This window comes from Sus scrofa, chromosome 17, assembly GCF_000003025.6.
Source record: "Sus scrofa isolate TJ Tabasco breed Duroc chromosome 17, Sscrofa11.1, whole genome shotgun sequence".
Lineage (NCBI taxonomy): Eukaryota > Metazoa > Chordata > Mammalia > Artiodactyla > Suidae > Sus > Sus scrofa.
The window spans coordinates 10,034,072-10,050,997 of record NC_010459.5 but is presented as its reverse complement, the minus strand read 5'-3'; the positions used below and the strand labels follow the sequence as shown (position 1 = coordinate 10,050,997).

Here is a 16,926-nt window from a genome sequence, read left to right as displayed (position 1 = left end):
AATTGTCATCATAGTATACAGGCAATTTTGAGTTTAGCACCTTCCATCCAATATTCATTATACAGAAAGCATTGTTTCAGTTTCCAACCGAACATAAGGGCATTCCACGGCTGCTTGAACCCATTTCCTATTGTTAAAAATGTAGCCGTCTCCCAGTTTTTTGGTTGTTCTTATTTAGATAATGCTGCAGCAAACATCTTTGCTCAAAATTTCTTTTTGGTCATGCCTGTGGCATGTGGAAGTTCTCGAGCCAGGGTTCTAACCTGAGCCATAGCAGCAACTTGAGCCAAAGCAGCGACAAGGCTGGATCCTTAACTTGCCGAGCCACCAGGGAACTCCTGCTCGGTTGTCATTTTAACATTTTGTGGGCAAGGTTTTATTTTTGGAATAAATGAAAGGTGGGAGGTGTCTGTACCAAATTTCAAGCAATGGGGGATAGTTAAGGGTATGTTGAGAGGAGGTGGATGAAAGAGGCCATGTGGAGGAAGACGTGGTTAGGTGACTCTGTGTCCTATCTGGACAAGGAGGTGAGTGTGCCCCAGGGGAAAAAGGTGAGGATGCTGGCCGAGCTCCAGGACTGAGCACCAGCAGCAATATTCTGCCAGGAATATTTTTCCCTGGGTCAGCCAACATCATTTGTGGCTTTGAGTTTGAATCAGACTAACTGGCATGGTGTCTCTGAACCCCTCTCACTGGGGAGCGGACTGTTTTTGAGGTTTTTACTTCCTCCCTCAAGTCAGGGTGGGAGACACTGGCTCCGGCCCCCCGCCAGGCTGGAAAAAGCCGCAGAAGGAAAAGAGAGGACCAGGCAAAAGGGATGCAGGTAAAGGATGAGCCAGAGCATCTCCCCCATCAGTCCAGAATCAGGTGATGTTTACTGAGGCTCTGTTTCTCTTCATTCAGACTGTGGGGCAGGAAGGTCCTTCCATCAGACTCAGAGCCTGGGAAGCCGAAGGAGAAAAACAAGCCTCCAGTGAACAAAATCGCAAAGAAACCTCCCATCCCAACATCTCCCATCCCTAGTGGCTTCACAGCAGAGCTGTTCTCTTCCCACGCCTCCTTTTCCCCAGCTAATGGGTTTTTACTAGTTTTGTCAAACTGCAAGTAAATAACCCAGTGAACTCTGCCATTGCTGGAAATAGTCTTTTTGAAAGAAATGTAATATTTTAGGAAAGCAGAAAGAAGAAAAAAAAAACCAAAAAACCCAACAACCACAAAACAAGCTGCATGATGAGATTTTCAATTTGTCTGTGATTTTGTTCCCTGGAAATCCAGGACCCTGAGTAGATGGATGATGCAGGGACTGTGATAAGAAGTTCTTCTGTAGTAACACACGCAAAATTGAAAACCCACTGCGGCCACATTTAAGCGCATGCTGATATCGCTTTGTCTTTTCACCAGTTACCTTCTGTGTGCGCTCTTCACCAGCCCAGGCTCTGTGTCCTTCAGGTTGTCACCTCTTTCTCTTTTATTTTTTAAATTGGAGTATGGTTGATTTACGGTGTCGGGCCAATTTTTGCTGTGCAGCAAAGTGAGTCAGTGATTCAGCAAAGAGATACATTCTTTTTCATATTCTTTTCCATTATGGTTCATCTCTGGATACGGAATATAGTTCTCTGTGCTCTGCAGGAGGACCTTGCTGCTTATCCATTCTCTACATGATAGCTGACATCTGCTAATCCCAAACTCCTGTCCTTTCCTCCACCCCACCCCCTTGGCAACCACACATCTGTTCTCTTTGTCTGTGAATCTGTTTGTTTCACAGATTTGTTCATTTGTATCATGTTTTAGATTTCACCTATAAATGGTGGAATGATGCTATCTATAAAAGATATCACACCCTGTTTATCTGATTTATGTCACTTAGTGTGCCAATCTCTAGATCCATCCATTTTGCTGTAAATGGCATCATCTCATTCTTTTTTATGGCTGAGTATTATTCCATTGTGTATATGTACCACATCTTCTTTATCCATTCCTTTGTCAATGACACTTTCTTTTTTATTTTTTTGACTGGTGTGGTATTCCCAATATTCCCATTACTCCTTACCTTCAAAAAACCCACAATACCGTCGAAAAGGTGTATACCTTGGAGAAACCATCATATTTATTTGCAAAATGAAAAGTGCCACTTCACACAGTGTCATTCTCAAAAACAGGCAGAAGTTGAACAATGATACTGAAATCAAATCTTCTGACATGGGCTCATATAGTTCTCTATCTTTCTGTCCTACAAATCTTTCAGGCAAACAAAACTCCAGATATCCCTTGGTTAAAACTTACTATGTGACCTAGAAATGGCTACAAATATATTTCAAAATCATGCATCAGTACTTTTTTATGCCTGTGATATTTTTCTTGTTCCCACAGCACTTTTAAACCTATGTAAAGACCTTGGAAGTGTCCGAGGACTCTTTGGAAGCACAGTCTTCTTGCTCCAGGCAAAATGAGGGAATTAAAAAAGTGATAAATGAGGAAAACCAGATAGAAAGGATTCCACTATGTCCTGTAAAACAAGATGCAATTTGCTGCATATTCTCTGAAAAAACACCCCTTTGCGTTTGTGGCGAATCCATGAAGGCAAACCATCATTCAGGATTTTGGCTAGAACCCAGCTGTAAAGAATGGACAAGGGAAACCAAAGCCTGGAAAAGGAGTAAATAATCTCTGAGTAAAGGAAAGGGCTGGGGAACTAGAATCAGGCAGCAGTAGATTCATGGAGAATTCACGTTACAGAGACCACCTGGAGCTCAAAGTTAGGACTGGTGCAGTCTGCAGCAAGGGATGTTTAACATTATGTGGATTACAGTTTTTCCTAAACATTGTCTCATCCGAGTCTCATGGAAACCCTGATGAATATCACTGTATTCATTTTGTGCATGGAGAAATGAGACTCATCTTGGCTATAACCAAATTAAAGTAAGTGACTTGTTTGATGTCATGACTCGAGGGATATCTTGCAGCTAAAAAGCGGTAGAGCTGTAACTGGAATTCTGAGCTTCTTCTGCCTCTTTTCTTGGTGCTCTTTTTGATTCACCATCCTGTCACAGGTAGCAACTTAGAAATTAGAACTGCAGTGATCTTTCAAGGTGAGGGGAGTTTGGATGGGCTCTCAGTTGAGTGAAGGAAGAGAAAAAAATGGGATTAAGAACTGATCAGTTTCTCTACACTGGGCATGGACAGTTGGTACAGATAGAAGTCTATTGTGCCACTAATCTGCAGGAATGGGACTTGTTTCAATTCCATCTGCCTGCTTGCATGGAGCTTGGCTCTGCTCACGCTTAGAGGTTTTGTGTATATTCAGGCTCTCAGGGTGGCATTGTACCCTCTTCTGCAGGGCAGGGAGACCTAGCTCTTCATCATGGTAAATAATATCTTTGTATTATCACCTTTGCTGACCTGGTCTGACTTTTTTGGGGGGAGCCACATCCAAGACATATAGAGGTTCCCAGGCCAGGGATGAAATCTGAGCTGCAGCTGCGACCTATGCCACAGTTGCAGCAGCAACACTGGATCCTTAACCCACTGCAGAAACCTGAGCCACTGTAGAAACAACTCTGGATCTGTAATCTGCTCTCCCCAGCAGAACTCCAATCTGTTCTTACTTTCAAAGACAATTAAATATACCATTCACTGGAGGCTAAGGGATCCCGATGGTTTCCCCTTTCTTCATCAACTCTGTCTTCTAATCCTGAAATGATGTTGGCTTAATGACCTTGGAAAAGTCACTTAACCTGTCTATGGCTTCATGCCATGGGACCCATAGGAAGTACTCAAGTGTTTCCTAATTTTTGTTTTGTTTTGTTTTGTTTTTAGGGCCGCACTTGTGGCATATGGAGGTTCCCAGGCTAGGGGTTTAATCAGAGCTGCAGCTGCTGGCCTACGCCACAGCCACAGCAGCGCCAGATGCAAGCCGTGTCTGCGACCTACACTACAGTTCATGGCAATGCTGGATCCTCAACCCACCGAGCGAGGCCAGGGATTGAACCCGCAACCTCATGGCTCCTAGACAGATTTGTTTCTACTGGGCCACAACAGGAACTCCTCAAGTGTTTTCTAATAAACGTACTTCTGGGCATTTGCAGACACTGGCTATGTTTCCACTGTGCCTTCTCTTTCACAGTATCTGCTTCTGCTTTGCCTTCCCAGAGTCGAAAACATGCAAGCAAGGTCCGACTGTATTACATGCTTCACCCCAGAGATGGTGGGTGTCCTGCCAAGAGGCTCCGATCAGAAAATGTGAGTATCTGGCACCACGCGCTATCCTTAGACAGCTTCTTCTGTTTGCTGAGAACTTTGCAGGTCTAGGAATTGTGGTGATGTCCAGCTGAGTGGGAAAACCAGATGAGTAGAAGGCATTCTCCCTAAACAGTCCAGAAAATATTATGTGTAAGCCAGTCTTTTCCCTATTTCCTGCCAGAACTTCCCAGTAGAGTGTTGGGAGATTTTTTTAGGGTGAATTTTGTTATTAAAGTATTGTTGATTTACAACATTGTACCAATTTCTGCTGTACAGCAGAGGGACCCAGTCCTATATACATATACATTATTTTTCTCATCCTGTCTTCCATCATGTTCTGTCCTAAGAGTTTGGCTAGAGTTCCTGGGCTGTACAGCAGGACCTCATTGCTTATCCATTCTAAATGGAATAGTTTGCATCTGCAAACCCAAACTCCCAGTCCATCCTACTCCCTCCGTCTTTCCACTTGGCAACCCCAAGTCTGTTTCCCATGTCTGTGAGCTTGTTTCTGTTTTATAGATAGGTTCATTTGTGCCATATTTTAGATTCCACATCTAAGTGATATCATATGGTATTTGTCTTTCTCTGTCTGACTCACTTCATTTAGTATGAGAATCTCTAGTTGCATCCATGTTGCTGCAGATGGCATTATTTTATTCTCTCTTTTGGCTAAGTAGTGTTCCATTGTGTATATGTACCATATCTTAATCCATTCCTCTGCTGATGAACATTTTAGGTGGTTTCCATGTCTTGGCTATTATGAATAGCACTGCAATGAACATAGGGGTGTGTGTATCTTTTTGAGTGAAAAGTTTTGTTCAGATATATGCCCAGGAGTGGGATTGCTGGATCATATGGTAGTTCTATATTCAGCTTTCCGAGGAACCTCCATACTGTGTTTGTACCAATGTACATTCCCACCAACAGTGAAGGAGAGTTCCCTTTTCAGTTGGGAGACTTTCTGATGCTGTCGTGCTGGGGCCTAAGAACCCACAGTGGGGCTGAGACAGATGAGGTTGGGTGGGAGGAGGCAGGCGGCTTCAGAAGACGTGACCTAAGGGCAGACCCGTCAGCGATTATCAGATGCTTTGCTCGGTACATAATTTATGTTTCCTTTGGTGTGTAAAACAGAACAGCAGTTTGTTCATTTGGAATGAAAACTGTGCACCTCTTGCAAGTAAAAATACTCGGGAGTTTTTGATCAGCATCACTGTCCCCTGAGGGAATGTTTACTTGGGAAGACGAATGACAATTAGAAGGTGGTTTTGAGGGTATCAAGTCAGAGCAAAGGGTTTCCCTCAGCCAGGACAAGGCGAAGACTGATGGGATGAATATTCTTCCCAGCAAGGGACCTGTTCTTAATGAGTGGAATATTCCTATATCCATCCATAGCTGAGCCCTCGGATGCCCTGAGAGGCGGCCGGTATAGAGGTGGTACCCCACCCCCTCACTGCGCTTGTGGTCCTGTTTTCTCTCTGCTGCCATTTCGATGCCAGTCTTCTTTTCTTATTAAAAATGAATCCATAATCATCGAAGAGATGATGAAAACTGAACTTGCATTATTTTCAGGAGAGAGAGCGAGAGGAAGGTACCTGCAGGTGACCCAAGGTAGAGAGAGCGTCAGGGCTGGCGGTGTTCTCAAATGGCAGGCACACACGTCTTAGCATCACAGAAGGACCTGTTCCTGACCAGGCTAATCTGGATGCTGTGGATGTTTCTTTACTGCCTGCTGAGGACACAGAAACCAATAAGACACAGAGACTCAGAGAGACTCAAATATAGTGAGAGAGGAGTTCTTGCTATGAGAACCCAACGTAGTCTCAGTGAGGATGTGGGTTCAATCCCTGGCCTCGCTCAGTGGGTTTAGGATCTGGTGTTGCCCCAAGTGCAGTGTAGGTCACAGAGCAGCTTGGATCTGGCGTGGCGGTGGCTGTGGTATAGGCCAGCAGCTGCAGCTCCGATCTGACCCCTAGTCCAGGAACTTCCATATGCTGCAGGTGCAGCATGAAAAAGAAAGAAAGAAAGAAAAAAAAAAAACTTGACTGTTTTGGCCATTTCTTTGAGCCTCCTATCTTGGGGGCTTCCACATGTGTGAAATTACATTTGTTTTTCTCCTGTTCATCTGTCTTGTATCAGTTTAATTATGAGACCAGCCAAGAAATCCAGAGGGGGAAAGTCTTCCTCCCCTACACTGGATGGAGGGCTCCCTAGGAGCTCAGTGCAAGCTTCCTGATTAGACCTTGAGGGGAGGGAAAATAATCTGTTTCAAAGAGCGAACTGTTAAGTGTCGGTGAATCCTGTTGTTTCTGACTCTTAGGAAAGGCCATTGAAGGAAGACATACGGGCACCATCGCTGAATAATTTCAAGGGGAAACTTACAAAAACCTAATTCTGTTCTCTCTGTGAACAGCTGATGGAGAGAAGGTCTTTGGTGTAGCAACAGGATTCTGAGATTGCATAAAAGCTGGCTTAGGCTGATGCCTGTGGCTTAATAGGTTCTTTTGCTAGGGATACATCCAAGAAAACCCCCATCTCCCTCCTCACTCCCACCGCCTCCATCTGGTACAATCCATCTGAGCCCAAAGACCCCGGCTCAAATGCCGTCTCTGCAGTGGTGACACCCTTCTTGGCCAGGCAGCCCTGGCATAACTCACCCGCCCTGTGACTCCATGGTGCTGTGTACAAATGTTAATAAACACCTACCCTGGGGGATCAGTGCTATTTTTTATTCCATGTTATCTTCTTTCACTATATATTTTCTTTGTCTTTTTAAGGCCATACCTGCAGCATATGGAAGTTCCCAGGCTAGGGATGGAATCAGAGCTGCAGCAACATGGGATCCGAGCCACATCTGTGACCTATGCCTTGGCTTGGGGCAATGTCGGATCCTTAACCCCGTGAATGAAGCCAGTGATTGAACACACATCCTCATGGATACTAGTTGAGTTCTTAACCCACTGAGCCACAACGGAAAGTCCAAAGCAGGCAGTTTTTATGTGCTTCTTAGGTGAAAAAACAGTAAACGTGTGGAGAATGCACAAGACAAAGGAGTTGGGCTTGGGGTAACACATTCGTGAAGAAGCAACAAGGTTTGTTTATACAGGCTTCTCAGCCCTGAATTCCTATCTCTGATCAGGATGTTTCTCTATGTCCTGGTCCAGGGAGGGTGCTTTTCACATGGGGGATTTATTTCCTGTCCTCAGGGGGGCAAAGGATGGTCAAAGTGTCCTTCTTGCACCTGCTGTTTCTTCAGTAACATTGTTCAGAAAACTCTGTAGGACAAAGTGGCATGCTTTGGGGTGGCATGTTCTGTTCCCCTTCAGAGGCAAACACAAAGGGACACTTGGACTCAAGCTTGACCTCAAGGACCCAGTCTTGGCTTCTATGTCCAGAACCATGCTCCACCCCACTCAGGCTCAGGTTCTGCTGGATTCCTTGGGGTCGCTACACAGAGCGGGGGAGAATTCAGATTTTACGGAATAGGTATTTGCAGGGATTCTTTTTTTTTTTTTTCCAGGGCTACGCCCATGGCATATGGAAGTTCCCAGGCTAGGAGTCGAATTGGAACTACACCTGCCAGCCCAAGCCGCAGCCACAGCAACACCAGATCCAAACTACTTCTGTAACCTGCACCACAGCTCACAGCAAGGCTGGATCATTTAACCCACTGAGCAGGGACCGGGGATGAAACCTGAGTCCTCAAGGTTACTAGTTGGGTTCATTACCGCTGAGCCACGATGGGAACTCCTGCAAGGATTCTTTACCCAAGACCCCTCTGAGAACATGTTCCTGGGTTTTGAAAACTCAGCTCTACCAATGATATGTAGTTGAAATCATTTTCTATGGCTTGTTAATCATGGTCTGAAAGCAAATCAGTAAATAGGAAAAGCAACATCATGATCTTGCTTCTCGAAGGAGATAGTTGATGCTTTTATTAGGCTGCATGGATATTGCAGATGTGAATACAGCACTTCTGTTAGGCATCTTGATGCCTAAGATGCTGTGTGGAAGCTGCCCCCAGCCCCTCTCCAGGGCACTGAAAGTCCATGTGGGTAACTTTTTGGACCAATTTCTTCTGGCTGCACCTGCAGCATGTGGAAGTTCCCGGGCCAGGCATCAAACGCTTGCCACAGCAGTGACCCAAGCCAGATCCTTAACCCACTGAGCCACAAGAGAGCTCCAGGACCACAATTTTCTTTTGTACAGACTCACACCTAAGGGTTGAGAGACTGAATGTAGAGAAGGACAATGGTCAGGCCATATGTAAAAATAGAACATTGACCGCCAGCCTGTGGCAACCAGTTGGGAAAACCAACCTGTTCATCTATAGTCCCCTCGCGCAGAAGCCTGCCTGCTGTGAGTCAGATTATAGGAAGTCAAGCCATTGTCTCTAGTAAGTATCCTGGGAGTCAAAAAAATACCGATGTACCCACAGGCCCCGATGGCCAGGATGTGATGGAGAGCTGACACCTTCCCTAATATCCATCCCTGCTTCCTATTTAGAACCAACCAGAAAATGCCAAATGCTCATGTCTGACCAATCACATGGGGTGTCCACTTATAACTGGCTCCAATTTCCACACGCCAACAGCCTCAAATAGGGACACAGGTGACACCTACCCTTTTTTTTTCATTATGAAGTGTCCCCAGTTCTCTGCTGGTCTTTGAATTTTCTCCAAATGCAGGTGATGTTGGTGGCTCCCTTGCTACAGCAAGCTCTACATAAATAGCCTTTAAAAATATTTTTTTTGGGTGTGCTAAGCCTGTGGCACATGGAAGATCCCAGGCCAAGGATCAAACCTGTGACACAGGAGTTCCTGTTGTGGCTCAGTGGTTAATGAACCTGGCTAGTATCCATGAGGATGCGGGTTTGATCCCTGGCCTAGCTCACTGGGTTAAGGATCTGGTGTTGCTGTGAGCTGTGGCATAGGTCTTAGATGGGGCTCGGATCCTGAGTTGCTGTTGCTGTGGCTGTAGTGTAGGTTGGCAGCTGCAGCTCCAATTCGACCCCTAGCCAGGGAACCTCCAGGTGCCAAGGGTTTGGCCCTCAAAAAAAGATAAAAGAGAAAAAAAAAGGACAAAACTTGTGACACAGCAGGTACCTGAACCAGAGCAGTGACAATGCTGGATCCATAACCCGCTGAGCCACCAGGGAACTCTGAAATAGCCTTTCTGGTTCTCATTTGGTTGGTGTTTATCTCCACAGGGTTGTAGAATGGGGATCATAAGAACCTCTAATGTACAGGTAACTCATGTATATAACTCTTTGTTTTCGAAGTGCTCCCTTTGTGCGTTACTATTACTGATCCCCTCTCCACTGCAACCTGTGTCCTTGGGAGAATGAACAACTACGGTCCACGAGCTTCTCTAGTCTCGCCCATCCTCTCACCTGCCCTGCTCCCGGGGGCTGCGGTGCATCCCAGTCCTAACTGATGGAGAACTTTGTATTTGTTTATTTTTGTATTTCTTTTTAGGGCTGTACCTGCGGCATATGGAGGTTCCCAGGCTAGGGGTTGAATAGGAGCTGCAGCTGCCGGCCTACACCACAGCCACAGCAATGCCAGATCCAAGTTGAGTCTGTGACTTGCACCACAGCTCATGGCAACGCCGGATCCTTAACACACTGAGCAAGGCCAGGGATCGAACCCGAGTCCTCATGGATACGTGTTAGGTGTGTAACCTGCTGAGTCACAGTGTGAACTCCTGGAGAAGCTTTTCATGGCTGCCCCAAATAGCCAACAAAGTGAATGCTTCTGAAAATAGAAAATTTTGGCCAGTTTTCCAAATCCTGATCACCCAGGAACTTTGGGCTCTGGAGTGATTCCTCAAATTGATGGGTAATGGCAGCCATGTCTCCCTGCCCCCTTCTTAGCCCCCTGGGAAGACACAGCAACTCCGACTACATACAGATGAACACAAGTGCCTCTTCTTATGTATTGCCATTTCTAGTCTAGGGTCATAGGACTTTTTAAATTGTTGTTGTTTTTTAAAAACTTAAAGCCAGGATTTCCTGTTGTGGCTCAGTGGGTTAAGAACCCGACCTAGTGGAGTTCCTGTTGCGCACAGTGGTAACGAACCCAGCTAGTGTTCATGAGGACTTGGGTTCAATCCCTCGCCTCACTCAGTGGGTTAAGGATCTGGCGTTGCCATGAGCTGTGGTGTAGGTTGCAGATGTGGCTCGGATTCTGTATTGCTGTGGCTGTGGTGCAGGCTGGCAGCTGCAGCTCTGATTCAACCCCTAGCCTGGGAACTTCCATATGCGGCTCCCCCCAAAAAAATTCATTTCTGTTTTCTGGCCTTTCCAGCTTTTGCAATTCCCCTTTGGACTCCTCGACTGGATTTTCTGGTTTTTTTTGTTTTTTGTTTTTCCCTGAAACTTTAGAGCAAGGCATTTCCCCCTTGAGGCCACAGAGTAAAATTAAATACAAAATAAATTGTTATAGTTGATTGCCTTAGAGAAATTTTCAGCAATCCTGTGAGCCTTAGAGCCCAAATGAACTTTCAGGATTATCTAGTCCCTTGAGAGCCGCAGTTTTTCACCAGTGGTCCTTTTTATTATCTTCCCACTCGTGGATCCTATGCTTTGGGGGGGGGACCTGTTTGCCTGCTTGAGAAACAGCACTTAACAGTTAAGAGGTGATTTAATTTGACTTTTATTTTTATTCGGTAAAGTAACTGCCAACGCATATTACCAGTCAGTATTCAGTCAACAGTGTTTCTACGTGGAGTTCAGGTAACGCCTTCTGAGTGGAGGCACTTGACATTTGGTTTGTGTGATAGACGTATCGCTCCTAAATATTTATGTGGTTTCCCTTAGGCCTGAACTATTCAGCGTAGCTAGAGAACCTCCATTTCTGCTTTCACAGGTCCCTGAACAGCCTGGATTTCAGATTGGGAAGACTCATTCTAATCCTGTTTCTCTGTGATTACAAAGGTGAAAACAAGACTGGTCCAATTTTGTCAGCCTTTGGTTGAGACTCTGCTTCCCTGAATCCTATTCCTGGGCATCTTCCACATTTCCCGAGATTGTATCTATTTTCTTTTCTTTTCTTTTTCCTTTTTTTTTTCTTTTTAAGGCCAAATATGGAAGTTCCTAGGCTAGGTGTCAAATCAGAGTTGCAGTTGCATGCCTGCAGCAGAGCCACAGCAACATCAGATCTGAGCCTTGTCGGCAACCTATGCGGCAGCTTGTGGCAATGCTGGATGCTTAACCCACTGAGCAAGGCTGGGGATCCGACCTACATCCTTACAGAGGTAACAGTGTGTCCTTTTGTGAAGCTAGGAATTGAACCCGCATCCTTACAGAAGTAACAGTGGGTCCTTTTGTGAGGCTGGGAATCGAACATGCATCCTTGCAGAGATAACAGTGGGTCCGTAACCCACTGAGCCACAATGGGAATTCCCTCATCTTTATTTTTAACAGGGACATTCTTCTGCATGCCCTTTTAATTAGAGTCGGTGTACAATGTATGTTAGCTAGGCCGCTAATAGTTTGCTACAGTTAGCATAAAATTCACATTCACTCATGGATAAGCCAGAATGTCTTCTCCATCTCTCAATAGGCAAAAATTAATTTTTTCACTGCAAACTGGGCACAAGGGCAAGGTCCCTGGCAGGATGGAGGCAGGACAGTGGTTCCTGAGGAAAGTGACCCTCAGCTGACTCTTGAAGGATGGAGGCAGATGATCTAAATGAAGAATGGGGAAGGCCGCCTCCGATTGTAGACTCCACCCGAGTAATATCTTTAGCGAAACACAACTCAAAGGTGTTTCTGGATGCGGAATGCCACTAGGTGTTCGTTTTCTGGGTCTCCTGTAACAAATTACTGCGTACTGGTTGGCTTCCAACAGCAGAAATGTATTCTCTCACTGTTCCGGAGGCTACACATCTCAAATCAAGGTGTCGACAGGACCTCTCTCTGGAGGCTCTGATTGGAAGTCTAGCCCATGCTTCTCTCTTGGCTGCTTGCTGGTGGTGGCTGGAAAGCTGTGGCATTCCTTGGTTTGTAGCTGCATCCCGAACCTGTTTTCTTCCCTGTGTGTATTTCTGTGTGTCTCTCCTCTTTTTATAAGGATACCAGTCAATGGATTGAAGACCCACGCTAATCCGGGGTGACTTTACTGTAATTCATTACATCTGAATAGAACCTCTTTCCAAATAAGGTCTCCTGTGCAAGGTGGACATGAATTTGTGGGGGGGGGGGCGGTATTCACCTAGGACAGCAGTGGAGACAAAATGGAGATTGGGGAGTTCTCGTTGTGGCTCAGTGGGTTAAGAACCCAATATAATGGCCGTGAGAATGAGGGTTTGATCCATGGCCTTGCTCAGTAGTTATGGATCTGGTATTGCTGCACGCTGCAGTGTGGGTCACAGATGCAGCTTGGATCTGAGTTGCTCTGGCTGTGGGGTAGAAGGGCAGCTGCAGCTCTGGTTCGACTCCTAGCCTGGGAACATAAAAAAGAAAAAAATGGAGATTCAGTGGTGGACAAAAGTTCAAACCTATATAGTACATAATATTGGCATTTATTTTGTCTACCTTTCCCATTTTTTCGAGTGGTCTGCTGCTGAATTCATGGGGGAGTCTCAAAGAGGGGTGTATCCACCAACAAGGCTGGGTCTTGGCTGCATATTTAAAGCTAGAAGTGGGGACTCTGTCCCTGGTTCAGCCACATGAAAAGTTGTAAAGTTAGTTTTACAACTTTGCTTTGCAATTGCCTAAGCTTACTTGCCATGGGTTTATAGTCAGGGATGATCATTGCTGCCTTGCTTGTCTCTGAGTTGTGAGGGCCTCACATAAAGCTTCCTATTTGTAAAGCTGCATGAGAAACTGTAAAGCAAGAGTACAATATTCTTTCATGTAGATTTTTTTTTCTTTTCTTTTTAGGGCCACACCTGCCACATATGGAAGTTTCCAGACCAGGAGTTGAATTGGAGCTGTAGCTGCCAGCCTGTGCCAGAGCCACAGCAATGTGGGATCTGAGCCACTTATACTCCTGGCCTGGGAGCTTCCATATGCCACAGGTGTGGCTTTAAAAAGAAAAAAAAGAAAGGAGATTTAGATTTAATTGAGCCAAACTAAAGACTATAGCCTGGAAGACAGCTTCTCAGATTACCTTGAGAAACTGTTTCAGAATAGCATGATTTTTAGGTGAGTTTTTTTTTTTTTGCCACACCCACAGGATGTGGAAGGTCCAGGGCCAGGGAACCCACACAACAGCAGTGACATCAGATCCTTAACCCACTGAGCCACTAGGGAACTCCCTCAGTACAGTTTTCTGCCTTGTCAGAACAAAGAACATCAAACAAGTCAGGGATACATTCCTGCAGATCAGCAGGTACACAGCAAGTCTCTGTGGTCTTGGCATCTGGGAAGGGAGTCTTATCATAGAAGGAGCACCAGCATGGAAGGAGTCCAGAAAGAGAGGCGTTTCATCTTTATTTTTAACATGGACATTCTTTGCTTCTGGCCATGAACCCTTTTCTTTAACAATTAAAGCAGATGTACAATGTAGGTTTGATAAGCCATAATCAGACTGTTCCAGTTAGCATAAAATTCTTTTTTTTTTTTTTTTGTCTTTTTGAGAGGGTCGCACTCTCAGCATGTGCAGGTTCCCAGGCTAGGGGTCGAATTGGAGCTGTAGCCGATGACCTGTGCCACAGCCACAGCAGCATGGGATCTGAGCCGTGTCTGCAACCTACACCACATCTCACGGCAACGTCAGATGCTTAACCCACTGAGCAAGACCAGCAATCCAAACTGCATCCTCATGGATACTAGTTGGGTTGGTTAACTGCTGAGCCATGATGGGAACTCCTAGTTAGCGTAAAATTCAAGTTAACTCACATATAAGCCAGCATGACTTCAATATGTGAAACTCTCTTTTATCTGCTGAAAGAGCATGGCCTCCGATGAGGATAATGGCAGCAGTGAAAAATGAGAAATAAATAGCTCCGAGGGACAATTACGTAGGTAAAAACGGATGAGAAGATGGTCTCCGAATGGCATCCAGGTTGAGAACTTGCACAACTGGATGGTTGCTGCCCCACCCCCACTCCCACAGCCGCAATAACCTTAATCCTTAAGACTGTGACCTAAGGGGCAGAAAGAGCTGAGAAGCAGGGCAGGATGGCAGGAAAACCCACTCTCCATGTGGATCCTGGCTGAGCAGGGCTAAATTTACATAGATGTGAACTTGCCCTGAGCCAAGGAGTAGGGAGCCACAACAGAGAAGAGACCAAGGGTTGGGGGGGTGGGGGGTGGGGGGGCGCCCGTCCCCCCCGCTGCCCCGCTTTGTCCTCAGAGCTTCTTCCCCATCAAGACTTTCTACTTCTCAGATGGAGAGGGAGGCCACCCAGGGGCCAGGCCAAGAGGTGGAGCCCACAGAAGCACCAGCTAGAGGTGTCCTCCTGGTGTGCTGAGGTCCAAAGCTGGTGTGTGGAGTGAGTTCCAGTCACCAGATGAGGGGCTGGGGAGGGGACTGACAGTACCAGAACCCTGGTGCCTTCGATCAAGGATCCCAGCAGGATGTTGCTGGGATGCGGAAGTTGGCAATGGTTAGATAATATGCCTCCAGCAGGAAACCTGGAGTTACTCAGAGGGTGGGAACAGATCGGATGTGGTCTTAGGACTTAGGTCCAGTGATTCCCAGGGGCTCCATCCCATTCTTCCTTCCTTTAAAAGACCCAGGAGCACAATTTTCAACTTCTCAAGTGCATGGGCTTTGCCTTACTCATCTTAGTACCTGAGCACCTCAACGGGGAGGGAGGGGGGGGTCCCTAAATGATATTCATATCTTCATCATAGAGTACCATCTCATTGTTTTCTTTTTCTTTAAAATAATTGTGATTTAAAATAGCTGTAATGAATAGGGATTCCCGTTGTGGCTCACTGGGTTAAGAACCCGCCTAGTATCCACGAGGATTCGAGTTTGATTCCTGGCCTCGTTCAGTGGGTTAAGGATCTGGTATTGGTGCAAGCTGCGGTGTGGGTCGCAGATGCAGCATGGATCCTGAGTTGATGTGGCTGTGGTGTAGGCTGGCAGCTGCAGCTCCAGCCTAGCCTGGGAACTTCCATAGGCCCCATGTGCGGCCCTAAAAAGCCAAAAAAAAAGTGGTTTTAATTAACAAATTATGATTTGTATAGAAAGCCTTATGGAGCATCTCCATGAAATCATACTTTAGAAATATGCCTATGAAAGTGGTTTTGTTAAAAGACGACTCGGTGAAATTGACTTTGTTCAAGAAAACCTGAGGGTTATGGACAGTTTCTGTAAGCACCTTCACTAGGTTCTCAGACCCACATGGAGCACATTAAAAAACAGGAAAAAAACCCAAGGAAAGGGAGAGGCAGGTTCTCTCAAAGCACAAGCCCATCCTGCAGCCAGTAGCTGCTGCTTCTTCTCCTTCTCCGTCTCCTTCCTCTTCTTCTCCCTCACCACCGTCTTCTCCTCCTCTTCCTCCTCTTCTTCTCCTTCCTCTTCCTCTTCTTTTCTTCTTCTTCCTCTTCTTCTCCTCTTCCTCCTCTTCTTCCTCCTCCTCTTCCTCCTCTTCCTCCTCCTCTTCCTCCTTCTCCTCCTCTTCCTCCTTCTCCTCCTCTTCCTCCTTCTTCTCCTTCTTTTCTACTTCTCTTCTTCTCCTGCCTCTTCTTCTTCTTCCTCTTTTCTTCTTCATCCTCTTCTTCTTCTTCTCTACATCATCATCATCTCCTCCTTCTTTTTAAAATTATAGTTGATTTACCGTGTTGTGTCAATACCTGCTCTATAGCATAGTGACACAGTTATGCATATATATACATTCTTTTTCTCTCACTTTTGATCATGACCTACACCTTCCAAATCTATCCTCCCCCAGGCAACCAGCTGCCCTCTTACTGGCCGCCTCTGATACTAGGCATGGCCTGTCTTCTCGAGGCTGGATTCTGTTGTACTGTAAGTGAAGGCTGTGTCAGCAGGAGTTGATGTGCAGCTAACAGAGGTAGATAGCCTTTCCAGGTCCCAACTCTTCCAGCTACAGTAGAAATGGGACTTGACGGTCAAAAGGTTCTTCTCTGGGGAGTTCCCTTTGTGGTGCAGTGGAAATGAATTTGACTAGCATCCATCAGGACACAGGTTTGATCCCTGGCCTTGCTCAGTGGGTTAAGGATCCAGAGTTGCTGTGAACTGTGATGTAGTTTGTATATTCAGCTTGGATCTGGCATTGCTGTGGCTGTGGTGTAGGCCAGCCGCTACAGCTCCGATTCGACCCCTAGCCTGGGAACCTCCATAGGCCGAAAGTGTGGCCCTGAAAAGCAAATGAACAAAAGTTCTCTGGAGGACGGTCTGGCACTGCCTCGGGGATAAAGAGGGTGAGCATGCCTATTGGGTGACCTTAAGCCAGGTCAGATCCCTCAGCACATGTCTCTATCTGGGCACAATACAGAGCCCCCCAAGCTTTGTTTCTTTTCAGGGTCACACCTGTGGCATATGGAAGTTCCCAGGCTAAGGGTCGAATCAGAGGTGCAGCTGCCAGCCTACACCACAGCCACAGCAATGCAGGATCCAAGCCTAATCTGTGACCTCCGATGCAGCTTGCAGCAACAGCGAATCCTTAAGCCACTGAGAGAGGACAGGGATCGAACCCACATCCTTATGGATACTAGTCGGGTTCTTAATTCACTGAGCCATAATGGGAACTCCTACGGATGCTCTT

The 16,926-nt window shown here is 46.1% G+C and overlaps 1 protein-coding gene across 1 annotated transcript in view; it reads left to right on the top strand.

The window, feature by feature from the left end:
• Positions 1–16,926, top strand: part of ZMAT4 (zinc finger matrin-type 4) — a 406,389-nt gene that overhangs the window by 145,221 nt on the left and 244,242 nt on the right. The window contains exon 3 of the mRNA XM_021077599.1: positions 4,150–4,239. Coding sequence (XP_020933258.1) covers positions 4,150–4,239 — 90 coding nt within the window. The remainder of the gene's footprint in view (positions 1–4,149; positions 4,240–16,926) is intronic.